This window comes from Nycticebus coucang, chromosome 10, assembly GCF_027406575.1.
Source record: "Nycticebus coucang isolate mNycCou1 chromosome 10, mNycCou1.pri, whole genome shotgun sequence".
Lineage (NCBI taxonomy): Eukaryota > Metazoa > Chordata > Mammalia > Primates > Lorisidae > Nycticebus > Nycticebus coucang.
Window position 1 is genome coordinate 117,370,170 of NC_069789.1, and position 27,326 is coordinate 117,397,495.

The following is a 27,326-nucleotide window of genomic DNA, read 5'->3' on the forward strand; positions in this document are numbered from 1 at the left end:
GTTTTGTGTCATGTCTGCTGTTTTCAGATGATGCAGTGTACTGCAGGGACAGTGAATTGTGAGGTCATGTGCCCATCAGTGCAATTCCATTTCCAGAGCATTGATCTTTTGTTTGCAACAAATGATGCAGAGATTGCTATGTTAGTCAATCCAGCAGGCTGTCAGCCCCCAGATACTGGGAGTGCCTGAGGCATTATATCCTTGAAGGTATCAGTCATAACATCAACCATCGCCTTCTTTAGGTTGAAATTTACCTGATGTACTGAAATCGCTGCTAAGTAATTGCTTGAAACTCTTGTGAGATCATACCACATGAAAGGTAGAAAATTGGTCCTGAGACCAATACATCATGCCTTTGACAGCAGCAGCAGCTCCATAGCCTGTCACAATAGGGTACCCAAGCTCTTTATCCCATGTTTCATGCAGCTCCTCATTCATGAGCTGATGTGAGCCCACAGTGGGGTGGGAAGGGAGCACCCCCTCTGCAGTGAAGATGCCCTGAGTGGGCACAGGTGTGAGGCACAGAGCTCTGCACACTCCTGTCTCCCCAGTTAGTCGGCCCACATGCTCCTTCCTCAGAACAGTCCTGATATGCACTGAGGAAGAAGCTGATTCTATTCCTTCCAGACCTTATATGGGCAAGCCACTTAAGATTGTCCGTTTTTAGCTCAGGACAGTCCTGCATTGAAACAAAATCAAAGAGATTGCTATGGTGTGGTATGAGCTTCGCAAAGTCATTTATGGTGCAGTCTCACTAAACGTTTCTGCTCTGAGTCCTTTTATGTCCTCAGGCCCAATTTTTAGTCTGTAAGAAACTGTACAAGGGAACCTGCTAAATGTCACCCCAAGAAAGCAAAGCTCTCTACATCGTGCTATGCCAAGGCCTTTCTCCTGTGAGTGAAACACGGGGTTCAGGCCAATGGAGTGAGATGATGTTAGGGGCATTGGTTGTTGTTGGTTAACTGGGGTTTCAGATACAGTGGACTCTGGATGATGTATGCAGAAAATTCATTTATTGAAATGATAGCAGGACGCTACAGAATCTCTACAAAGTCTAGAGAAGCTGACTTAGAAAACAAAAAGGAAGAAAAAGAGCAAGGCAGTATCACAACCAGTATACATCCCAGAACTAGTCCTTTGAGGCCCTCACTGCCATCAAGTGCTGGACACTTCATCACTGTAGCCTACATGGTTAGGGATCCTGAAACCACCCCTGGAAATGGAGAATTTTTTCTACTGGGAGTGAATTCTCCTGCATTTATTGTCTACGTTCAAGCATCACAGAGCAAGAGAACAAAACTACTGCTTGGAATTGTTTTGCAGTGAGCAGGTACGAAAACTAGCTCTAAAGGTCTAGGGAGCTGTGAGGCCAGAGACAGAGACTATCAAATCTAGTTTCTCATGAAGAAATATTCAATAGGGACCTACAACCTTAACTTATGTCTCAGCTGGTGGAGAGACAGCGGGTCCCCATATCAAGTCTCCAGAAAATGTCCTTTGTATAACAAGGTTTTAGAGTAAAACAGCTGGTCATGTCTTAGATGCTCTTTGGAAACTCATGCCCACTGGAGGGATATGACAAGTACAGGAGAACCTCTGTAAGTTGACCTCCCAAACAAACTGTCACCATACGAAGGTGCTGAACATTATGGACCAGGCCCACTGTACTGATATGTCCACATGGTGCATGTCTGTCTATGACAATTAGGTTGACATAAGTAGGTAGTCATTGTATGGAGGTGGTCAGCTATGGAGGGTCTACTGCATCTCCACGAGGGGTTTCTATACTGCAGGTATTGTGGAAAACTTTGCTGCAGAACACACTGGCATGGAGATATCCACCATTGATCACTGTGATGGTTTCTCTTCAAGATGGCGTCACTCTTGTTACCCACCAGGATTTTCTCCTGCAGGAATTGTGCTCCTAAGCTCAGAATAATAATAAATTGTGGGAATACACGTGATGGGAAGAAAAGGAGACTTTGTTGCTTGTGTAGTTTTATTTATTATTTTCGTTATTTTTATTGTTGGCTTGCAAATTTATCACTATCAATGTTGCTTATTTTGATAAAAATTTTCTGGCCAGGCTTTGTGGCTCATGCCTGTAATCTATGGAATCACGTAGGCTCAGGGAGGAGTATTATTTGCAGCCAGACATTGGACATTCTTGTGGTCTGTACAAAAAAGAAATAAATTAATTATTTGGGGATAGTGCTGCACACCTGCAGTCCTAGCTACTCAGGAGGCTGAGACAGGAGAAATTCTTGACCCTAGGAGTTTGAGGTTGCAGGGAGGTATGATGACATCACTGCACACTAGTCTCAGTGACAGAGCAAGACTCTGTCTCAAAAAACAAATCATATTTTGAACACACTTATGAATCATACTTAGATCATTTCTGCAGCATTCTGTATGTCTGAAACACTACAAACTTTTCAACAAGTCTGTAATGGGAAAGGGTACCATGGTGATTTTTAACAAGCAAATACTCAAAGATACCAGGATTTGATCATTCAAGTTTCCAGGATGAAAAAAATGGGTTTTATACAATGACTCCAAATCATGCGCACATACAGGGACAGGACAAATAGTATTCAGCATCCATATAAGATCCAGAACTATCTTAGACATTATTCCCAGGGGAACAGCTCCCGAGGAAGATCTGCCATCTTCTCCTGGAATACTTTATCAAAGGCTTCAGCTTGGGCCACCGTGAAGTAATTTTTCCAGTCCCCAGTTATGCCTGGAAAACAAGAAACAGACTCGCAGGTCAGGTGGGAGTGAGACCTGAAGTCGGCTCCTCCTTGGTGAGTCCCTACGAACCACCACCATGGACATTGTGGCTAATACAGTGTAATGACAGTGGTCCATTGGTGGGCCCTTGTGCCACCTGGAAGCACAGCTGTTTACACTCCTGCCTGCCTGGAGGTGACTTCTTACCTCCTCCTCTCGCCCAGCCCCTCCTGTGCACAGTCCTCCACAGTCATGCCCACTAGGTGTGCTGCTCATACAGAGTTGAGCCCCTTCCCACCACCCCGAGATCAGACAAGATCAGGTGCGTTCAGGGTGGTATGGCCGTAGACCCACCACCCCTGTACCTACCACCCCATTCCAAACCAGCATCAGTTCTCTCCTGAATTATGGTGACAGACCATAAGCAGTTGCTTTGCTTGGGATTGTTCTCCTGTCTGAAGGAGTCTCAGACATTAGCCTGTTTGACCCCTTAAAAAGGGAAGACACATCCTGCCTCTTTCCTGTTCAAGTTCTTTCAGGAACCTTGGAATCACTCAGTACAAGTGTGTCAGGCTCTTGAAAGGCTCCCAGTGATCTGTGTCCCTGTGGCTTCTCTGACTCCATTCTGTGATTCTGTGATGACCCATTTGTTCACTGTGCTCCATCACACTGGGACTCGTGATTCTGCCTCAGAGGTGGCAGGTGTCCCCACTGCTCAGAGCTCGTGCGTTTCCATGTATTGCTCAGACCATGTGGTTTCCGTGTCTTCTCCCTGGAAAGCTGCTCTCCCAGATGTATCTGTGTCCTGCTGGTTTGCTTTTTCCAGTCTTTGCTCCAGGGCAGTCTTCTCAGTGAGGTTCTCTCACCACCCAGTTTAGAACTGCCAGTCCCCATCCTGCTGTATTTTACTGCATAACACTTCCCTGTAGGGGGGGCTCTATGCGTTTCTGTTTTGTGGCTGTGTGTGGAGCATGTTTCTATAATATATTATACCTAAGTTTTATAAAGTCCAAACTTGTATTTGCAATTGTGAAATATTTAGTGCTTCAAAGAAGGACAGACATATAGTAAGTACTAAAGGAATACTTGTTGAAAGAATGAATAGAAGAATAAAGAAATGAAGGAGGGACATGGTGACACAGGTGACACTGTAATCCTAGTTAGCAGGGTGGCTGTGCTGGGAGAATGGTGAGAGCCCAGGAGTTCAAGGCTATCCTAGGCAACATAGGGAGACCCCCACCTTTACGAAAAATAAGAACCAATAGGCTGCATGTTGTGGCTTGCGTGTGTATAGTCCCAGCAACTCCAGTGATTGAGGTGGGAGAACGGATTGAGCCCAGAAATTTGAGGCTGTAATGAACTATGGTTGCAACACTAAACTCTAGCCTGGGCAATAGAGTGAGACTCTGTATCAAAAAAGAAAAAAAAATGACATAAGGTACTAATATGTCATTTTTTTGAACAGAAGAGGGAAACAAAAGACCTGAGAGCTTCCATGGTTAAAACGATGGGTGTGAATTCGAAGCTAAAGGTTTTCTTGCCAGAAGTCCTAATCATTATTACAAGCTTGGCTCATTATTTGTTTATCATACAGATTCATATTTACATAAATCAAGATAATAAATAGGTAATATACAATAACAGATAATTATACCTAATTTAATTATACATTATATAAATATAAAATATAAACTTATATAGTAGAAATGATAGAGCAGAAGGTCTACTATGTAACTGGTGCCCTGTAAACATCCATTGCTCCTTCATGTCCTCTCTGCGTCTGTATGTGTGTGTGTCCACGTTTCCTCTTCTTCTAAGGATGCAGGCATATTGTGTTAGGATCCACCCTAAAAGACCCATGTCACTTTGCCTTCCACGCCCCAACGTCCTTGTCCTTCTCACATGCAAAGTACATAGAATGCACACAATCTCAGCAGTCCCAAAGTCCTAACCTATTCCAGCATCAAATCTAAGTCTAAAATCTTCTGTAAATATCTCCTAAGATTTAAAGAGGCCTGAGTGAGACTTGAGGTATGATTCATTGGGAAGCACAATTCCTCTCTAGCTGCTAACCTGTGAAACCAGACATGGTACCTGCTTTCAAAACGCAGTGGTGGGACAGGCATGGTATAGATCTTCTTATTCCAAAGAGAGTAATTTGAAACAATAAAGAAGTCATGAGACCCCAGCAATTCACACAACCCAGCTGGGCCAATTCTATTAGATGTTAGGGCTTAAGATTGACCTTATTGTTCTCTGTTGTACTAGACGACTGAGACAGCAGAGGTCCTGACCTGCTCAAGGTCCTTTGATGCCTTACAATCATTTGATTACTTGCTTCCATAAAGCACCATTACACATATATGTGAAGTGTAGGATTTTGGAAATAATTTATTCTTGACTTCCACACAAAATATATTTCCATTTGTCTTGAGCCCAAGTGAAGAGAGGACATGGACAAATTTTAATCACAGAGACCTCACCTTGCCAGATAGCAAAGCCTCTCCTCCCCTTTTTCCAGCTAACTCAATCCTTCATTTGTGCCTTTCTTAAGGATAGTTTCCTACATTAATTTCCCAATGGGGAAGCTCCTGTGTGACCAACCCAACTCTGTTCTCCTTCCCCAGATCAATCACAGCTTGCAAACCTGGCAAGAGGAGCTAAGTAACCTGGTCACTGTAGCCTGAACACCATCCTGTGTCAGATTTTGAGGAGGGAGAATTTAAATGATTTCTCATCATCCAGGTACCGTCTCATGATGGTTGAACTTTATCCAAGTGCCTGCAGCCCCCACCAGCACCATGATAATAGAACCCCTAATGTTGGGACAGGGGAAATGCTCTGGGGGATGAGCAATTTGCATTTAATACGTTCAAACCTTCCTTCATCTCAGCTATTAGCACCTGTTGTAAGCACAAGAAAGCCCTCCATGTATTCTGGGACATTTTGAAACCAGAGAATTTTCTCTTACCTTTTCTCAGAAGTGGGTTTTTGTGAACTAAATACTGAGAGTTCAGCATGGACAAATTGGACATCTTGTTTTTTCTCATGACCTCAAAGGAGTTATTCTTGATGATTAGGTCAAGTTCTTCCGGCTCTACCTTCTTACCCAGGAACTGAGAGATCTTCTCCACAGTTCCTTCTGTGTCCTAAAAGAAGGAAAAAAAGAACAAGGATGTGAGAGAGAAAAGCGACAGAGAGACCAGGATGAGAAGCAGGATGATGAGAAGGAAGAAGAAGAGAGAAACAGGACACAGAAGGGAGAAGTGATGGAGCTGGATGCAACCAGGAGAAAGCAAGAGAAACCGCTAAAGAAACCACTAAAGAAGTGGCAGTGTGTGAAAGACGCCGGGATCCTGATGGATTTCTCAGTCCAATTGATTATCAGACAACTTATCATTAAACAACAAGCCCCGTGGTTTCGAGAGGACTTGAGAAGGGCTCCTAAATGATGACGAAGATTAAGGAAGGAGCAAATTGGGGAGAACATGATAAAGATTTAACGAATTGATTTCAACTCCTGGCTGTGCCATCAAACAATCTGTTGCTCATAACTAACATTTGAATGATACACAGAGTTTTGTAGGATCTTCTTATATATCAATAGTCAGTACTTGCAGAATCCTGTCGGATTATGATGGGAAAATAACTTTTTATACTAGAAAGGCTTTCCTCTGAATCATAGACTTTGCTCTTAGAACTAAAATGCTTTAAAAGTTTTTTTTTATTTCACAATCCCCAGTTGTTGTCTAAAAAGTAGTCACACAAGTGTGTAAACAGCTAAAATTGAAGTTCAGTATGTGAGTTGAAAGGAAAATTACAAGAAGTTATGGACTCATGACCCAAGGGACTTAAACATGTTAAGAAAGGTTTCCTGATTAAAATGGATTCATGCTGAGGCCGTCAGGGATTTGACAGAGGTGGGCAGAGGAAAGTGACGACGGGGAGCAATGTTTCTCAGGTGGACGCAACATCCAGTGTTTATGTCACTGTCTCTTTCTTCAGGATGCCACCAATAGATCAGATTGTTTCTACAATAGCCTGCTCATCCTCACTGGTCCTCAGCCTCACCTGACAGCTGCTCCCGTCTCTCAGCAGCCCCTCCAGTCCTCGGCATCTCAGCACATTCACACAGGTTGATCTCATGCCTTCATTTCTCTTCTTACCAGCCAGGTTGAGACGTCAGACAAGTTGGACACCTCTCTGGGACTGAACTGAGCGGTTCTGTCCCTTCCCCAGGGCCCTCTCATCACTGGGTCATCAGCAGCACCACATGTCCTGCCCACAAAGCTTTTTACAACCACCAGTAGGGGCATGTGCCCTGGTCCTCTGCTGAATGCCTAGGAAACCCCTTTAGATGTTTGACGAGAAAGTGAAGAAGAACAAGGAAAAAAAACATGAATGGTGTGAAATGGCAACTAGAAGGAGGGCAATGAAAATGAGGGAGCTAATTCCATTGTGAGTACCTCTTCCCAGGCTAAATTTTAACTGAGAAGGGGGAATGGAGACACAGAGAAATGGAGGGAAGTCAGAGGAAGGGAAGGTGGTGGTGAGAGGGTGTGCACTGACTACTAAAATGATAGTTACCCATTTCAGCTCTTCATAACTCAGCATCAGGAAGTTCTCCCTCTCCCTCATGGACACCCAGCCACAAACATAGTCAAACCATGACCCATATGGCACTGCATGGGGGGAGGCAGAGAGACAGACAGGTTAATTCCGTCTTTTAAGTTCACTCCCCCACCAGCTTTATTGCAATATAATTGACAACAAAAGTTTGTATATATTGACAATCTACAATGCAATGTTTTGATTGATGTATACATTGTAAAATGATACGATGGAACTCAATAACATAGTGATCATGTAGGTGTCATTATTTTGATTATGGGAACATTTAAGATCTATTCACTTGCCATTTTCATGTACATAATTGCGTATATGTATATATACATATGTATTTCATTATATACACAGAGCCTCAACATACACAAGGAGCTCCAATGAGCCCTTTTCTTCACTTTCACCATTATTGGTAGATTGTTATTTTTTTCTTTTAGTAAGAGGGTTTTATTATTTGGCAAAAGTAAGGAATACATGGGGATAGTTCCCAAGGCAGAATGTCCTGATATATTATTTTGAATACACCTTATTTCATCTGTTTTCCTTTCCTTCCAACTGTTTCTTTTAGAAAACTCCCACATATCATAACATTTCATGTGAGACACACCTGCAGTACAAAGAGTTTGGGGAGTGAGGAGAGATGCTCTCAATTTTGCACAGTTTGAACTCAAGATTACGTACGGCTTCTCTCCAGGCTCCGAGAGCTCCAGAGACAGATCACAGCTGACACCGGGGACTCAGCATGCACTTTTGAGAAAAACTGCCAATTTACAGTGCCTGAAAAAGCCCATGGATTCTGCATAACTAAAATTACAGAGATTCCAGAGTCAAGCAAACCTTTAGAGACTGATAGAAACAGAGGATTAAGGGAGTTTTGAGAAGAGGCATTTTCTGAAAAACAATAGTAGAAAGTTAAAGGTCAGGATTATATTGTTTGGGAAGGTTATGAAAAGCTGACTTTCAGAGAGCCACAAATTTAGAGAGTGGAGAAGAATATAGTTATCTGTGATACTGCGAGAGTTGTTAGACTCAGCAAATAGTGTGGACGGTTTATCAGGGGCAAGCTGAGGGGCTGACTAGAGCTCTGCTGCCACACAGGAGAATAGGTGCACTTTGCAGATTTGGATTGCAGCGGTGACAGATCCTTATAGCCCTGGGCTGGTGAGAAGTAGATACAAGGCGAGGGGGCAGGTGAGGTTTGAGAACGGACTCCGCGCGCCCTCTACCGTCCATATTTTTCACCGCACTCACCATTTCCTTCCAGGAACCATTCAAGAAACTGTTCCACTGACTTGGGTTTCTTAGAGAAATTCACTGAATTCCAGTAGAAATAACCAGACACAATAATATCCTTGGGATTTCTGATGACATAAATCACCTTAATGGTAACATAGGAGAATGACAAATCAATACATTTATTCACACTTTTTGAAATCTTCATAAAAATGGAGAAAAAGCCGATTCTTAGAATATGTGTATTGAATATTATTGAATCCTTTTAATAAATAACTTAACACATTCATTAATCAAACGTAAAATTTAAAGTTTCTATGAAGTAATCACTGCTCCAGGATTATAACAATGGAAGAAGAAAGCATTGCCCTTCCCTCTAGGGTACATGAGCCTACTCACAATGCAAAGCAACTGGAGGGTTTTAAAATGTGAAGAGCATCAGGGCGGCGCCTGTGACTCAAAGGGGTAGGGTGCTGGCCCCATATGCCAAAAGTGGTGAGTTCAAACCCAGCCCCAACCAAAAACTGCAAAAAAGAAAGAAAAGACTGAGGCAAGAGGATTACTTGAACCCAAGAGTTGAGGTTGCTGTGAGCTATGACAGCACAGCACTTTACCCAGGGCACAGAGTGAGACTCTGTCTCAAAAAAAAAAAAAATGTGAAAAGCATCATATTTATGTAGATAGTTTAAAGATCATTAACAGGAGGATGGTTTAATACATTATGGTGCATTCATAGATATATAGAAATATATATCCATATGTACGTCCAAGACCATAGATGGCTCTCACAGACATGACATTGAGTGAAGGAAGTCAGGCATCCGGGGTTCATACAGCATGACTCTATTTGTATGAAGTTCAAGAACAAGCAAAACTAAGCTAGGAGTTTAAGGCAGGGAGCGTTGACTTCTGTGTGTGGGCACTGATGAAAATACTCATCAAGCTAATACTTAAGATCACTACCCACAAACACACACATCTACTCACATACACGAGGAAGATTAGCTGGCATTTGAACATGTGAATTTTCCTTTGGATTCTGCACCCACTCTCTCTGTGACATTATTCTAGTCCTCATGTCTCTCTAGTCCTCAGTCTCCTCACACAGGGATTTACCAAAAACTATAAGACACATGTAAAGAGGCATGTTGTGACAAATTGTGCTACTACACAACGTAAAATTTATTTTCTATTTATTTTCCTTTATTTTATTTTATTTATTCTTTTTATTTTTTGTCTGGGGCTCTGTTTGAACCCGCCACCTCTGGTTTATGGGGCCCCTACTCCTTGACCCACAGGCACCACCCCCAGAAGGTAAAATTTCTAAGAGGAGACTGTTATGCGAAGTTTGTCCACTTAGTTTCAACTAAAAAGTTCACAAACCAATAAAGACCTAGAAAAGCCTGTTTCTCTTTCCTTCTTTTCTTCCTTCCTCCCTCCCTCCTTACCTTCCTCCCTTCCTTCCTCCCTTCCTTCCTTCTTTTGTTTTCTTCCTTTTTAATTTTATATTTTTAGCAAAGCATGTTTCTAAAATTGGTCTGCTATATGTGAGATCCTGGATAACAGTTTTCCTTCTGGGGTGGGTGATCACTGTTCAGCGACTGGGGAGATCCGTGTGGCTGCTCATGTGCATAGACAGCTACCCACAGTAACACACAGAGGTTACAAACACTATCCACCACACCAGAGTGATCTCCCTGCATTTCAGCATCGAGTTACAAATGTGCTGGTTCCCATATGAACAAGTCTACTTCTCAGTGGCAAGAGGCACTTACTGAATCAACATTGGCTCACTGTTTATTTTAGAACAACACAACGGGGCTTATCTAGTATACCAATATCTGACAATTAAATTTGAGAACCACACTAATTAAGGTTCAGAACTACTCATCCTACAAAAAGTGCTACATCCCTCATTGCTGAACATCACTAGGGTCACCTTTGAAGGCTCCACTTGGGCAGCTTTGCACTGAGGCCAGTGTCCAGTCTATGTTTCCAAGCTAGTTTGGAATTCTTTTTCTGGAATTGACATCAGAGTGCTGTCATCCTACCTGTGATGTCCTAAATGTCATCAAAATGTCTTCCTTTCAGTATTTCCTCTATCTTTAGGTAAAGAAAAAAGTCAATGGGGGCCAGATCCGGGGAGTAGGGAGAGTGCCCAGTACAGTTCTTTTTTACTGACAGAAAACTTCCTCACAGATGGTGCCATCTGGGCTGACCTATTGTCATTATGCAAGGTCCACATGATGTGGGACAAGGTTTTCAGTCAAAATTGTCCTGTTTCTCCACTGACATTTACTTGGAGTGCTGTACTTCTCACAGCCAGCTAATAATTTTGACTCACAGTCACATGAATTTGTGCAAAGCTTCCATTGGTTTCATCTGCTCAGTACTGGCCCCCTGGTCTCCTCATCCGTGATGATTTCTCTATTCTCTAATAACCTGTCATCCACGTGTACACTGCTGTTTTCTTCATGGCATTATCCCCATTCATTTGGACTAACACGTCCCTGATTTCACTTCCACTCCTACCAACTTCAGAAGAAATTCAATGTTTGTTCTTTGCTCTAGTGCAAACACTGACCAACTGGTGATGGCACACACAAACACACAACAATAATAAGAACGCCACTCAGGAAAGCAGCACCACACATCCACACAAACACAGCTGTGACATACTGATATACCAAAGTTGTGAATCCTTCCCAGGTTATATGTAAAGTCCTGCCAACATAAGTGCATGGTGGAAAGTCAGGAACTTAATTGTCAGACCCCTTCATATAGAACAGTTGTAAATTCTAGCTGGGCTTAAAATATGTTTATCTAAGGTTCTGCCATCATCATGTCACTTTGTGCCTGGTTGCACTCAGCTACAGTCCCTGGAAAAGCCACACTGACATCACCTAATGCAGAATCTCAGGTCCCATCCAGACCTACTGAAAGACAATGCATTTCAACAAGGCCTCCACATGATTTACAGACATATTAACATGTGAAAGGCATTAGTCCTACATGTTTTGATGATTGTGCACTGACCTTGGCCTTGGAACTGAAGAAACATTTGGGGAAGAGATGGATGGGGAGGTGGGAGGTGAGCAAACGTGGGCCCTCTTTCTTATTTGCTAATGCAAACCCGGCCTCAGTTTCTAGCCAGGTTGAGCATTCCCAGATGGGAACAGACTGAACCCACTTGGCATCTCCCTGGGAGTGAATAAGGCAGAGAATCTCCATAAACCAGTGTGTTCCTGGATAAAGAGGGAAAAATCATGGTCACTCACTTCAATCTGATTCTAAAAACAAATGGTAAAGTACACATAACATAACATAAAATGTACTGGTTCAAGCATACAGTTTAGTAGTGTGAACTACTTTTCTGTCATTGCACAACCAATCTCCATATTTCTAATCTTGCAAAACTGAAACCCCTGTTCATATTACACAATTCCTCACCCTCCTCCCTCAGCCCTGGCGCCACCTTATGTAAGTAGAACCATGCAATGTGTGCATTTTTGTGACTGGATAACTGAATTTAGTGTAATGTCCTCCAGGTTTATCCCTGCTCTAGCATGCATCAGCACTTTCTTCCTTTTGAAGGAGGAGCCCTATTTCCATTGTACCTACTTGCCACACTCCGTTTATCCCTCATCTGTCAGTGGGTGTTTGGATGCTGCCATCTTTTGGCCATTTGCTGAAGTCTTTGAATAAGTCCCCATTGCTGTTTGTTTTTCAGGGTCCTGCCACTTGCAGTGCCTTTGGCCTCAATCTGGCCTCTTTGCAGACTCTCACCCCCCAGCCCCACTCCCATCTAGATACGATCTACGTCTTCCAGTCCCTTGGATTTGTCAGGCCCTTTTCCAATTTCTGACCATCACCCAGCATGCTTCCTCTTTGAGAACATATCCCTTCTTACTAAATAATCTCCCTTTCACTCTATTTCACTGTAGATTCTGTTCCTTCTGTTAGGATTTCAGTGGTCCTCCTTCTGCTTGATTGTGGGGTGTTGAGTGCATGGCAACTCCGACCTGGTTTGAATGCTGGCTGGGAAAATGATGCTGATAATAATGTACTCCTAATATACAAAATCTGAAAATGTCTGTAGATGGCTTACATTAACTCGGGCTGAGCAGACCGACAAAATGAGCACCTCCCTGGCCTCTTAGAAGGCTTTTATTAATTTTTAACAAAGGTGCAAATGATAGGGTTGAAAGAATCTTAAGTTTTCCAGGGAGGCTGGTTAAAGAGAAAGCCAGGACAGGTGGCAGGGGTGGTAAACAGCCCAAAGTGCATGTGAATGGAGGGGAGGGAGAAGCTAGTTCTATTCAGGTGGGGGAAGTAAACCAGGTTTTCTAATTTAACACATGTTCAGAGGGTTTAATCCTTGCCATCTGCTGACCTGAATGCATAGGCCTAGTCTGGCCCCTCCAGGCCCCTGTGGGTTGTTTCCCTCTTCCCTGGTTTTAAAGAAACCCAAGGGATTGTCTGCCTGGCTGCATTTTTTTGGATACCCCACAATTGAGGTGCAGGGCTCCACTGAGAAGTCCACTAATCCACCTCCCACGCCTGCTGATATACATACCTGAATCAGCCTTAATTGTCACTCCTCTGGCTTCTCCCCTCTGAACACTCACGTTACTGTGTAATTCCCTGACTGAATCCTTTTCTTTGAATGTACATGGTACTAGGCATTGCCCCACCCCAAAGCATTGGACAGTGTCTGTCTTAAGAAGGCGTTCTAGGGCAGCAACTGTGGCTCAGTGAGTAGGGTGGCAGCCCCATATACCGAGGGTCGTGTGCTGGAGGCTGTGGCAACTGCTGGCAGGTGAGGTTTTCTAGTAAAGAGAAAACAATCGTTAATCTCTGTCTACTTTGCTGCAATGTTTGCTGGATGATGCAGGGAAGTAGGTATGGTGACCGACAGCTACAAGTTTAATGAAATTAAACTTGTTATGAACTCAATAAAACATTGTGGAGGTAGTCTGAGGTTTAAATCATAGGCATGAACAGGAAATTCAGTGACAAAAATGCAAGGACATACAAATCTGTGCACATTTCAAAATATTTTAAAAGCAAGGCTCAGTGCCTCATGCCTGTAATCGTGTGACTTTGGGAGGCTGAGGTGGGTGGATTGGTTGAGCTCAGGAGTTCAAGACCAGCCTGAGCCAGAATGAGACCCCATCTCTCCTGAAAATAGAAGAAAACTAGCCAGGCATTCGTGGGGTGGGGGAGTCTATACTCCCAGCTACACGGGAACCTGAGGCAAGAGGATCACTTGAGCCCAAGAATTTGAAGTTGCTGTGAGCTCTGAAGCTACAGCACTCTACCCAGGGTGACATTGTGAGACTCTGTCTAAAAAATAATAATGATAAATATATTTTCAATAAGCTTTATTTTTTATGAATAAAGATGTATAGAGAAATTGCAGAGTGAGTACAGTGTTCCCATAGTTTCCGATTTCCTTAATTTTTATCTAATGGGATTTTTCTCCTCCACAATCCCATCCAGGACATCAGATCACACGTAATGGTCAAGTCTCTGTAGGCTCCTCGTGGCTGTGACAGTTTCTCAGACATTCTTTGTTTCTGATGTCCCTGACAATATGAAGGAGTCCTAGTCAGTTATTTTATAGAATGTCCCCTCAGTGGGATTTGTTGGATTTTTTTTCTCACAATTAGACTGGCTTCATGGATTTTGGAGAGAAAGGTCATAGAAACAAATGCCCTTACCATCAGTAATAATCCAGGGTACTTACTATCAACAAGGCCATCTGAGGTTACGGGATTCAGAATTCCCCATTGTGACTTTCCATTTCCCTTCATCCCTTTTTCTGTCTAGAATTCAAGTCAATTCTAGATTTGAAGATAATCATAAGATCACATTGTATAAACCCCAATCAAGAGACATGCTGAAAATACGTCTGTCCTCTTTATATTGTCACATGGTTATGAAAACAAAGAAAACTGAACACACGTCTCAGACTGCAGGAACATGAAGCTACGTACTGTGTGAATCCGGGACCACACGTGGACACCATGCTGCAATTATGTCAAGTGAACAGTTGGCCAAATCTGAGCATGCAACATGGATTGAGAGGATGTTGAATAATATTGTACAACTGCCAGGTTCCCTGATTTCTGTAATTTTACTGTGGACACATAGAATGTATCCTCATTCTGAGAACACACACAGCAACATTTTGAGGGATGAAAGAGAATAATTGGCCAGGTACCATGGCTCACGCCTGTAATCTTAGCTCTCTGGAAGGCTCAGGCAGGAGGATCACTTGAGCTGAGAAATCCAAGACCAGCCTGAGTACCAGTGAGACCTCATCCCTATGATGAAAAAATGAAAAGTTAGCCTGACAGAGCGGTGTGTACATATGGTCTCTCTCAGGAGGCTGAAGCAGAAAGATCACCTGATCCCAGGAATTTGAGGTTGCTGTGAGCTGTGATGATGCCACTGCACTCTAGCCCAGCCAACGCAGTGAGATTCTGTCTGAAAAAAACCCAGAAAACCCTTCCTCTACAGCAACCGAGGCAATAACAACTGTATATTTATATGAAAAGTGTATTTACATGAAAAGAATGAAGCTGAACACTTACCCTATAATGTATACATTAATTAAAATGGATCAAATACCTGATACTAAAACTAAAACTCTTAGAATGCAGATAGGGGTAAATGTCCTTGACCTTGCATTTGCCAGTGGTTTCTTTGCTAAGGAAACATTAATTCACATGCCAGGGAAGATGAAAACATAGATGGAGTGTGCTGCTGTGAAAAATATTATGCCTCAAGGAACACTATCAAAACAGTGGAAAGAAAATCTGCAGAACTGGAGAAAATATTTATAGATTATATATCTGAGCAAATAAAAGAGCTTCTGCAACTGAACAAGAAAAAAAGTCAATTAAAAATGGGCCCAAGATAAGCAAACAGCCAAGATATGTAGGAAAGAGGCTCAGGGTTATTAGTCATTAGAGGAATGCAAATCAAAAGTACTTCCTATCTACCAGCGTCACTTGAGAACATTGCCCCAATCAATTTGGGGCATTTGTCTTTCAAGAATACTACACCGAAGAGCGATATAATACACATTCTTTTCACATACCCATGGCTCATTCACCAAGACAGGCTAAATGCTAAGCCATTAGACAAAATTCAACAAATGCCAAAACTTGAAAATAATATAAATTATTTATTCTCTTATCATAATGCTATTAAATTATAAACCAACAACCATAAGGAAGATGGTAAAAATAGAGGTAACATTATCTTTGTTTCCATTAGTGTAATTTAACTTAAAAACAAAGAGCTAGAAAATACTAATTTGTCAAGGGATTTGGGACCATGGCTTGTGGAAGTCTAAGTTGGAACAACCCCTTTGGAAAACACTCCAGCAGCATCTACTAAATCCTCATGTCCACACATCTGATGATGCAGCGTTCCAGTCCCAGATGTAACTATATCAGACAGAAATGTCCACTAAGAGACATAGAAACACGACTTGAGGACAGGTGATTAAGGATGGTAACCCTAACAGAAACTTCGCAAATTCCCATCAACAATATAATGAGATAAAATAAGCTTTGGTGCATTGACTCAAGAAATACTGCACATGAGTATGAATCTGGATTGCAGCGGTGACAGATCCTTATAGCCCTGGGCTGGTGAGAAGTAGATTCAAGGCGAGGGGGCAGGTGAGGTTTGAGAACGGACTCCGCGCGCCCTCTAGCGTCCATATTTTACACCGCACTCACCATTTCCTTCCCAGGAATCATTCAAGAAACTGTTCCACTGACTTGGGTTTTCTTAGAGAAATTCACTGAAATCCAGTAGAAATAACCAGACACAATAACATCCTTGGGATTTCTGATGACATAAATCACCTTATGGGAAAATATGAGAATGACAAATCAGTACATTTATTTCCACCTTTTGTAATCTTCATAAAAATGGAAAAATAGCCAATTCCTAGAATATGTCTATTGAATATTAATGAATCCTTTTAATAAATAATTTAATGCATTCATTAATAAAATGTAAAATTTAAAGTTTATATGAGTAAGTCACTGCTCCAGGATTATAACAATGGAGGAGGAAAGCCTTGCCCTTCCCTCCGGGCTATGTGAGTCTACTCACAATGTGAAGCAACAGGAGGGTTTTAAAACGTGAGAAGCATTGAATTTGTGTAGATAGTTTCAAGATCATTAACAGGAGGATGGTTTAATACATTATGGTGCATTCATAGATATATAGAAATATATATCCGTATGTATGTCCAAGACTATGGGTGACTCTCACAGACATGACATTGAGTGAAGGAAGTCAGGCATCCAATGTTCATACAGCATGACTCTATTTGTATGAAGTTCAAGAACAAGCAAAACTAAGCTAGGAGTTTAAGGCAGGGAGCGTTGACTTCTGTGTGTGGGCACTGATGAAAATACTCATCAAGCTAATACTTAAGATCACTACCCACAAACACACACATCTACTCACATACATGAGGAAGATTAACTGGCATTTGAGCATGTGAATTTTCCTTTGGATTCTGCACCCACTGTCTCTGTGACATGATTCTAGTCCTCATATCTCTCTAGTCCTCAGTCCCCCCACACAGGGATTTACCAAAAACTATAAGACACATGTAAGAGCCATGTTGTGACAAATTCACTGTGCTACCACACAAGGTAAAATTTCTAAGAGAGGAGACTGTTATGTGAAGTTTGTCCACTTAGTTTTAACTAAAAATATTTAAAAATTCACAAACCAATAAAGACCTAGGAAAGCCTGTTTCTCTTTCCTTCCTTTCTTCCATCCTCCCTCCCTCCCCTCTTTCCTCCTTTCTTTCCTTCCGTCTTTTGTTTTCTTTTTTCTTTTTTAAATTGATATTTTTTAGCAAAGTATGTTTCTAAAATTGGTCTGCTATATGTGAGATCCTGGAGGACAGTTGTTCCTTTTGGTGATCACTGTTCAGCGACTGGGGAGATCCGTGTGGCTGCTCATGTGCATAGACAGCTACCCACAGTAACACACAGAGGTTACAAACACTATCCACCACACCAGAGTGATCTCCCTGCATTTCAGCATCGAGTTACAAATGTGCTGGTTCCCATATGAACATCTCAACTTCTTCTCAGTGGCAAGAGGCACTTACTGACTCAACATTGGCTCACTGTTTATTTTAGAACAACACAAAGGGGCTTATCAAGTATACTGAGATCTGACAATTAAATTTCACAACTACACCAAGGTCTGACAATGAAGGTTCAGAACTACTCATCCTACAAAAAGTGCTACATCTCTCATTGCTGAACATCACTAGGGTCACCTTTGAAGGCTCCACCTTAGGAAGCTTTGCACTGAGGCCAGTGTCCAGTCTATGTTTCCAAGCTAGTTTGGAATTCTTTTTCTGGAATTAACATCAGAGTGCTGTCATCCTACCTGTGATGTCCTAAATGTCATCAAAATGTCTTCCTTTCAGTATTTCCTTTCTCTTTAGGTAAAGAAAAAGTCAATGGGGGCCAGATCCGGTGAGTAGGGAGAGTGCCCAGTACAGTTATTTGTTTACTGATGGAAAACTCCCTCACAGATGGTGCCATGTCGGCTGATGCATTGTCATTATGCAAGATCCACATGGTGTGGGACAAGATTTTCACTTAAAATTGTCCTGTTTCTCCACTGACATTTACTTGGAGTGCTGTACTTCTCACAGCCAGCTAATGATTTTGACTCACAATCACATGAATTTGTGCAAAGCTTCCATCGGTTTCGTCTGCTCAGTACTGGCCCCCTGGTCTCCTCATCCGTGATGATTTCTCTATCCTCTAATAACCTGTCATCTGCATGTACACTGTGGTTTTCTTCATGGCGTTATCCCCATTCACTTAGACTAACATGTCCCTGATTTCACTTCCACTCTTACCAACTTCACAAGAAATTCAATGTTTGTTCTTTGCTCTAGTGCAAACACTGACCAACTGGTGATGGCACACACAAACACACAACAACAATAAGAACGCCACCCAGGAAAGCAGCCCCACACACACAAACACAGCTGTGACACACTGATATACCAAAGTTGTGAATCCTTCCCAGGTTGTTTGTGAAGTCCTGCCAACATAAGTGCATGGTGGCAAGTTCAGGAACTTAATCGTCAGACCCTTTCATATAGAACAGTTGTAAATTCTAGCTGGGCCTAAAATACGTTTATCCAAGATTCTCCCATCACCATGTCACTTTGTGCCTGGCTTGTATATTGCTGGCATATTATGTGGAATGGGTCATACACTTGCACTCAGCTACGGTCCTTGGAACAGCCACACTGGATGCAGAATCTCAGGTCCTATCCAGACCTACTGAATGATAATGCATTTCAACAAGGTCTCCACATGATTTACAGATATATTAACATTTGAAAGGCATTGGTCCTACATGTTTTGATGATTGTGAACTGACCTTGGCCTTGGAACTGAAGAAAGACTTGGGGAAGAGATGGATGGGGAGGCGGGAGGTGAGCAAACGTGGGCTCCTCCTTCTTATTCGCTAATGCAAACCCAGCCTCAGTCTCTAGCCAGGTTGAGCGTTCCCAGATGGGAACAGACTGAACCCACTTGGTATCCCACTTGGAGTGAATCAGGTGGAGGATCTCAACCAACCAGTTTGTTTCTGGATAAAGAGGGGAAAACGATGGTAACTCGAATAAATTCTAAAAAAAAAAAGGTAAAATACACATAACATACAATGTACTGTTTATTTATTTATTTTGTAGAGATAGAGTCTCACTTTATTGCTCTCGGTGGAGTGCTGTGGCATCACAGCTCATAGCAAGCTCCAACTCTTGGGCTTAGGCAATTCTCTTGCCTCAGCCTCCCGAGTAGCTGGGACTACAGGCGCCTGCCACAACGCCCGGTTATTTTTTTGTTGCAGTTTGGCCGGGGACGGGTTTGAACCTGCCACCCTCGGTATATGAGGCTGGCACCCTACTCACTGAGCCACAGTTGCCACCCACAATGTACTGATTTTAAGCATACAGTTTAGTAGTGTGAACTATGTTTCTGTTGTTGCACAGCCAATCTCCATATTTCTAATCTTGCAAAACTGAGACCCTATTTATATTACACAACAATTCCTCATCCCCTTTTCCCTCAGCCCTGGCGCCACCTTATGTAAGTAGAACCATGCAATGTGTGCATTTTTGTGACTGGATAACTGAATTTAGTGTAATGTCCTCCAGGTTTATCCCTGCTCTAGCATGCATCAGCACTTTCTTCCTTTTGAAGGAGGAGCCCTATTTCCATTGTACCTACTTGCCACACTCCGTTTATCCCTCATCTGTCAGTGGGTGTTTGGATGCTGCCATCTTTTGGCCATTTGCTGAAGTCTTTGAATAAGTCCCCATTGCTGTTTGTTTTTCAGGGTCCTGCCACTTGCAGTGCCTTTGGCCTCAATCTGGCCTCTTTGCAGACTCTCACCCCCCAGCCCCACTCCCATCTAGATACGATCTACGTCTTCCAGTCCCTTGGATTTGTCAGGCCCTTTTCCAATTTCTGACCATCACCCAGCATGCTTCCTCTTTGAGAACATATCCCTTCTTACTAAATAATCTCCCTTTCACTCTATTTCACTGTAGATTCTGTTCCTTCTGTTAGGATTTCAGTGGTCCTCCTTCTGCTTGATTGTGGGGTGTTGAGTGCGTGGCAACCCCGACCTGGTTTGAATGCTGGCTGGGAAAATGATGCTGATAATAATGTACTCCAATATACAAAATCTGAAAATGTCTGTAGATGGCTTACATTAACTCGGGCTGAGCAGACCGACAAAATGAGCACCTCCCTGGCCTCTTAGAAGGCTTTTATTAATTTTTAACAAAGGTGCAAATGATAGGGTTGAAAGAATCTTAAGTTTTCCAGGGAGGCTGGTTAAAGAGAAAGCCAGGACAGGTGGCAGGGGTGGTAAACAGCCCAAAGTGCATGTGAATGGAGGGGAGGGAGAAGCTAGTTCTATTCAGGTGGGGGAAGTAAACCAGGTTTCCTAATTTAACACATGTTCAGAGGGTTTAATCCTTGCCATCTGCTGACCTGAATGCATAGGCCTAGTCTGGCCCCTCCAGGCCCCTGTGGGTTGTTTCCCTCTTCCCAGGTTTTAAAGAAACCCAAGGGATTGTCTGCCTGGCTGCATTTTTTTGGATACCCCACAATTGAGGTGCAGCGCTCCACTGAGAAGTCCACTAATCCACCTCGTACACCTGCTTGTACACACCTGAATCAGCCTTAATAGTCACTCCACTGGGTTCTCCCCTATGAACACTCACGTTACTGTGTAATTCCCTGACTAAATCCTTTTCTTTGAACGTACATGGTACTAGGCATTTCCCCAACCCAAAGCATTGGACAGTGTCTGTCATAAGAAAGGGTTCTAGGGTGGCACCTGTGGCTCAGTGTGTAGGGCGCCAGCCCCATATACCAAGGGTGGTGGGTTTGAACCCAGCCCCAGCCAGCTGAAACAGCAGTGATAACTGCAACAAAGTAGCTGGATGTTGTGGCGGGTGCCTGTAGTCCCAGCTACTGGGGCGGCTGAGGCAAGAGAATCGCCTAAGCCCAGGAGTTGGAGTTGTCGTGAGTTGTGAGGCCACAGCACTCTACCAAGGGCAACAAAGTGAGACTCTGTCTCAAAAAAAAAGCGTTCTAATCAGGACCTGAGGAGGTGGCTCCTGCCTGTCATCCCAGGAAGAGGTACGAGGATGGCTTTTGGACCAATGATTCAAGTCAGCCTCAACAATATAGCAAGACCCCATATCAATAAAAAGTAATTGTTTTAAAAAAATTAACTCGGCTAGGGGGCTCGTGCCTGTAGTTCCAGCTACTTTGAAGGATTGTTTGAGCCCAAGACTTTGAGGCTGCAGTGAAGTATGACTGGGCCACTGCACTACAGCTGAGCCACACAGTGAGAAGAAAATCTCTCCCGTCCTCTACCAAGATAACAAGGGACACAGACACCGCCTGTCTCAGCTCAGGATTCCGTTCCTTACCTGATTTGAGGAAAGTCACTGTTACCACATCTTCATCCTTCATGACAAACTCTTCTCGTGCTTTTCTGAGGATTTCAGGACTGCAGAAGACCCGTGGGAAAGGGATCCCTTCATAGCATAAGTGGTCGTCTGACATGATGATCAGGTCCTTGTCGTGGTGTGAGGGTTTCAGCTGCACACACTGTTGGAGGCTGTGGCAACTGCTGGCAGGTGAGGTTTTCTAGTAAAGAGAAAACAATCGTTAATCTCTGTCTACTTTGCTGCAATGTTTGCTGGATGATGCAGGGAAGTAGGTATGGTGACCGACAGCTACAAGTTTAATGAAATTAAACTTGTTATGAACTCAATAAAACATTGTGGAGGTAGTCTGAGGTTTAACTCATGGGAGTAAACCGGAAATTCAGTGACAAAAATGCAAGGACATACAAATCTGCGCACATTTCAAAATATTTTAAAAGCAAGGCTCAGTGCCTCATGCCTGTAATCGTGTGACTTTGGGAGGCTGAGATGGGTGGATTGCTTGAGTTCAGGAGTTCAAGACCAGCCTGAGCCAGAATGAGACCCCATCTCTCCTAAAAATAGAAAAAAACTAGCCAGGCATTGTGGGTAGTGCCTATACTCCCAGCTACAAGGGAACCTGAGGCAAGTGGATCACTTGAGCCCAAGAATTTGAAGTTGCTGTGAGCTCTGAAGCCATAGCACTCTACCCAGGGTGACATTGTGAGACTCTTTCTAAAAAATAATAATGATAAATATATTTTCAATAAGCTTTATTTTTTATGAATAAAGATGTATAGAGAAATTGCAGTGTGAGTACAGAGTGCTCCCATAGTTTCAGATTTCCTTAATTTTTATCTAATGGGATTTTTCTCCTCCATGATCCCATCCAGGACATCAGATCACACTTAACGGTCAAATCTCTGTAGGCTCCTCATGGTTGTGACAGTTTCTCAGACATTTTTTGTTTCTGACGTCCCTGACAATGTGGAGGAATCCTGTTCAGTTATTTTGTAGAATGTCCCGTCAGCAGGATTTGTTGGCTGTTTTTTTCTCACAATTAGACTGGCTTCGTGGATTTTGGGGAGAAAGATCATAGAAACAAATGCCCTTACCATCACTAATAATCCAGGGTACTTACTATCCACAAGGCCATCTGAGGTTACGGGATTCAGAATTCCCCATTGTGACTTTCCATTTCCCTTCATCCCTTTCTCTCTCTAGAATTCAAGTCAATTCTAGATTTGAAGATTGTCATGAGATCACATTGTATAAACCCCAATCAAGAAACATTCTGAAAATACTAAGTCTGTCCTTTTTAAATTGTCACATGGTTAGGAAAACTGAGCACACGTCTCAGACTGCAGGAACATGAAGCTACGTACTGTGCGAATCTGGGACCACACGTGGACACCATGCTGCAATTTTGTCAAGGGAAGAGTTGGCCAAATCTGAACATGCAACATGGATTGAGAGGATGTTGAATAATATTGTACAACTGTCAGGTTCCCTGATTTCTGTAATTTTACTGTGGACACATAGAATGTATCCTTATTCTGAGAACACACACAGCAACATTTTGAGGGATGAAAGAGAATAATTGGCCAGGTACCATGGCTCACGCCTGTAATCTTAGCTCTCTGGGAGGCTCAGGCAGGAGGATCACTTGAGCTGAGAAATCCAAGACCAACCTGAGTACCAGTGAGACCTCATCCCTATGATGAAAAAATGAAAAGTTAGCCTGACAGAGTGGTGTGTACATATGGTCTCACTCTCAGGAGGCTGAAGCAGAAAGATCACCTGATCCCAGGAGTTTGAGGTTGCTGTGAGCTGTGATGATGCCACTGCACTCTAGCCCAGCCAACACAGTGAGATTCTGTCTGAAAAAAAACCAGGAAACCCTTCCTCCACAACAACCGAGGCAGTAACAACTGTATATTTATATGAAAAGTGTATTTACATGAAAAGAATGAAGCTGAACACTTACCTTACAATGTATACATTAATTAAAATGGATCAAATACCTGAAATATTCTAAAACTCTTAGAATAAATATAGGGGTAAATGTCCATGGATTTGCCAGTGGTTTCTTGAGTAAGCCAGAGTGAGACCCCAGATCCAAAAGCACTGGATTTGCCAGTGGTTTCTTTGCCAAGGAAACATCAATTCACATGCCAATGAAGAAGAAAAAATAGATGGAGTGTGCTGCTGTGAAAAACATTTATGCCTCAAGGAACACTATCAGGACAGGGGAAAGACAGGCCAAATGCTAGGCCACTAGACAAAGTTCAATAAATGTCAAAAATTGGAAATAATATAAATTATTTATTCTTACCATAATGCTATTAAATTATAAACCAACAACCATAAGAAAGATGGTAAAAATAGAGGTAACATTATCTTTGTTTCCATCAGTGTAATTTAACTTAAAAATAAAGAGCTAGAAAATACTAATTTGTCAAGAGATTTGGGACCATGGCTTGTGGAAGTCTAAGTTGGAACAACCCCTTTGGAAAACACTCCAGCAGCATCTACTAAATCCTCATGTCCACACATCTGATGATGCAGCAGTTCCAGTCCCAGATGTAACTATATCAGACAGAAATGTCCACTAAGAGACATAGATACATGACTTGAGGACAGGTGATTAAGGATGGTAACCCTAACAGAAACTTCGCAAATTCCCATCAACAATATAATGAGATAAAATAAGCTTTGGTGCATTGACTCAAGAAATACTGCACATGAGTATGAATCTCATGACCATAATGATGAATAAAGGAAGCCAGAGACAAAAATGTTGCTGTGATATTGAATTTCTAAAGAGTGCAAATCTAAGTGACACTAGATAAGAATCTGTCCATTCTCCGGAGTGGCTGTATGATTTAGTGCGTCCACCAACATCCCAAAACAGACTCCGTTGATTTCACCCCTACCCCCACTAAGTTATATTGGCAGTTTTTCTTTTTGCCATTCTAATAGTATCTACTGGTATCTCATTGTGGTTTTAATTCATATTTCTCTAACTGCTAATGATGCTAACCATATTTTTAGGTGCTTTTCTGCCATCCCTAATCCACTTTGGCCAAGAGTTCCTTGAAATCTTTTCTTCATGAAAAAAGCTGTGTTTTGAGACTTCTTTATAGATTCTGGAAACAAATCCATTGCCAGAGATTATTAGTAAGAATTTTCTCTACATTCTTGGTTTATTTTTTCTTTCTCTTAATAGGGTCTTTTGCAGAGCAAAACTGTTTTTGTATTATTAGTAGATATGAGGTCTCTCTATGTTGCCCGGGCCAGTCTTACACGTCCGGCCTCAAGTGATCCCTTTACCTCAGATTTTCAAGTGTAATTTTTCTGGGTTTTTTGTTTGTTTGTTTGTTTTTCGAGAGATGGGTTCTCAGTATCTTCTCAGGCTAGAATTGATCTATCTTCCAACCTCTATCACCAACCCAGGATTACACGTGTGAGCCACCAAGCCCACTGCAGAGAAAAAGATAAAATTTTACTTTTCTGAGATGGAATCTAACTCTGTTGCCCAGGCTGTAGCACAGGAAAATGATCATAGCTCACTGTAGCCTTGAACTCCTGGGGTGAAGGGATCCTACCACCTTGGTCTCTTAAGTAGCTGGAACTATAGATGTGTGCCACTGTGCCCATATCATTTTTTCTTTTCTTTTTTTAATCTTTATACATAGGAGGTATTCCTGTATTACCCAGGTTAGTCTTGACCTCTTGGCCTCAAGTCATCCTCCTTAACCAGCTGTTGGGATATTGCTGAGTCTGTACCCTGAAGACTGACGACCACACCATCTTATGAGTGTATTCAAATCCAGAATTGACGTTTCAGACATGCCTACATTGAAAGGGAAGAGGAGGAAAGGAAAATTAGAGTGGAGAAATCTGAAACACTTGACCTCAGGTGACCAAGGCTAACGTCATTAGTGGTGGACCCTGTTGATAGTAAGTACCCTGGGTTATTATGGGATGACAATGGCATTAGTTTATATGTCCTGTCTCTCCATGAACCCAGTCTCATTATGAGAAAAGCAACAAATCCCACTGGGGGACGTTCCACAAACCACCTGACCAGTACTCCTTAAAGTTGTCCAGTCATCAAAACAAAGAGAGTCTGAGAAACCATCAGAGCAAGACGAGCCAAAAGAGACTTAACCCCTCACTGTATGTAACATGAAGCCCTGGAGGAGATTTTGAAGCAGAAAAGGAACATCAGGTAAAAAGGAAGGAAGTCTGAATGAAGTGTGGACCATTATGGCCCTCAACTCCTCAGAAAAGTACAAGAAGCGTTTGTGATGAAGGATGAAGATGTCATAACAGTGACTTACCCTAAATCAGGTAAGAAAACAGAATCCTGAACTGAGAAAGGCTGTGGTTGTGTTCCTCCTTTTTTTTTTTCCTGATTGTGAGAAAGGGTCTCACTCTGTGGCCCAGCTGCAGTGCAGTGGCCCAGTCTTAGTTTCCTGCAGCCTCAAATTCCTGGGCTCAAGAGATCCTCCCAAGTATCTGGAACTACCAGTATGCACCACCAAGCCAAGCTAATTCTTCACTTTTTATAGAAATGGGCTCTCGCTATATTACTCAGGCTGGGCTTGAATTCCTGGCCTCCAAAGCAATCCTTCCATCTAAGCCTCACAAAATGCTGGGATGACAGACATAAGCCGCTGACTCTAGACATGACAGTACCACTTTCTACATGCCAGACAATGTGCCGTGCTTTGTGGGGCACAGAGCAATGCCTCACACCATGTCCATTCAGAGAACAGGATTCAGTCAGGGTATTACACAGTAAGATGAGTGTTTAGAGGGATAATCTACAGTATTAGGATAACTCAGAGGAGTGAATCCGAAGGCAGATTCTGGTGTGTGCATTGGCAGGGAGAAGAATGACCACTGAAGTCCTAATAGAAGAAACAAAATCTAAATTGAAATGGAAAGACTGAAAGGGAAATTATTTAATGAAGAGGGATGTTTTCACAAGAAGAATCATCACGGGTGATGGTCAGGGATTGCAGAATGGCCTGACAAGTCTGAGGGACGGGAATATGTAGATGATATTTCTATGGTCATAGCAGAACCCTGAAGAGCCAAAAGCAATGGGAACTCATTCAAAGATTTCAGTAAATGGCTAAAAGGTGGCAGCAACCCAAACCCATTGACAGATGAGGGATACACAAACTGTGACTCACAGATACAATGAAATAGGATTTGTCCTTCTAAAAAAAAGAAACGTTACAGCATGGATAAGCCTTGAGGACATTTGTCTAAATGAAATAAACCAGTCACAAGAATGCAAACACTGCTTGGTTCTCCTGACATCAGGTATCTAGAATGGTGAAGTGGAAAGTACAAAAGTGGCTGCCGGGGGCTGGAAGAAGGGGGGAATGAGAATTTGTCGCTTAATAAGTATAGAGTTTCAGTTTTGCAACATCAAAATGTTATGGAGACTTAACATTTCTAAACTGTATGCTTAAAAATGATACATTTTATGTTATGTGTATTTTACCAGAATTTTCCTTAAGGTCACATTTTAATGTGTGGCCATCATTTTCTTCTCTTTATCCAGGAACACACTTGTTGATTGAGATTCTCTGCAGTCCAAGGGGGATACCAAATGGGTCCAGTCTGTGCCCATCTGGGAATGCTCACCCTGGATAGAGCTTGAGTCTGGGTTTGTATTTGCAAATAAGAA

The 27,326-nt window shown here is 42.4% G+C and overlaps 3 protein-coding genes across 5 annotated transcripts in view; 2 read left to right on the forward strand and 1 right to left on the reverse strand.

The window, feature by feature from the left end:
- Positions 1–27,326, forward strand: part of LOC128595776 (sulfotransferase 2A1-like) — a 370,742-nt gene that overhangs the window by 167,957 nt on the left and 175,459 nt on the right. The window lies entirely within an intron of this gene.
- Positions 1–27,326, forward strand: part of LOC128596568 (sulfotransferase 2A8-like) — a 210,618-nt gene that overhangs the window by 86,880 nt on the left and 96,412 nt on the right. The gene's annotated exons all lie outside the window — the stretch shown is intronic.
- On the reverse strand, positions 1,564–8,532 carry LOC128595785 (sulfotransferase 2A1-like). Of its 2 annotated transcripts, XM_053604757.1 has the most exons (4): positions 8,038–8,532; positions 7,321–7,415; positions 5,705–5,882; positions 1,564–2,743 (listed from the first exon to the last, which is right to left on the reverse strand). In XM_053604757.1, exons 1-4 carry the CDS (start codon positions 8,156–8,158, stop codon positions 2,631–2,633), a joined length of 507 nt encoding a protein of 168 aa, XP_053460732.1. In that variant the 5' UTR covers positions 8,159–8,532; the 3' UTR covers positions 1,564–2,630. The 2 variants fall into 2 exon arrangements, with proteins under 2 accessions (XP_053460732.1, XP_053460733.1); XM_053604758.1 differs by lacking the exons at positions 7,321–7,415; positions 8,038–8,532 and adding an exon at positions 6,805–7,018 and having other exon boundaries at positions 1,566–2,743.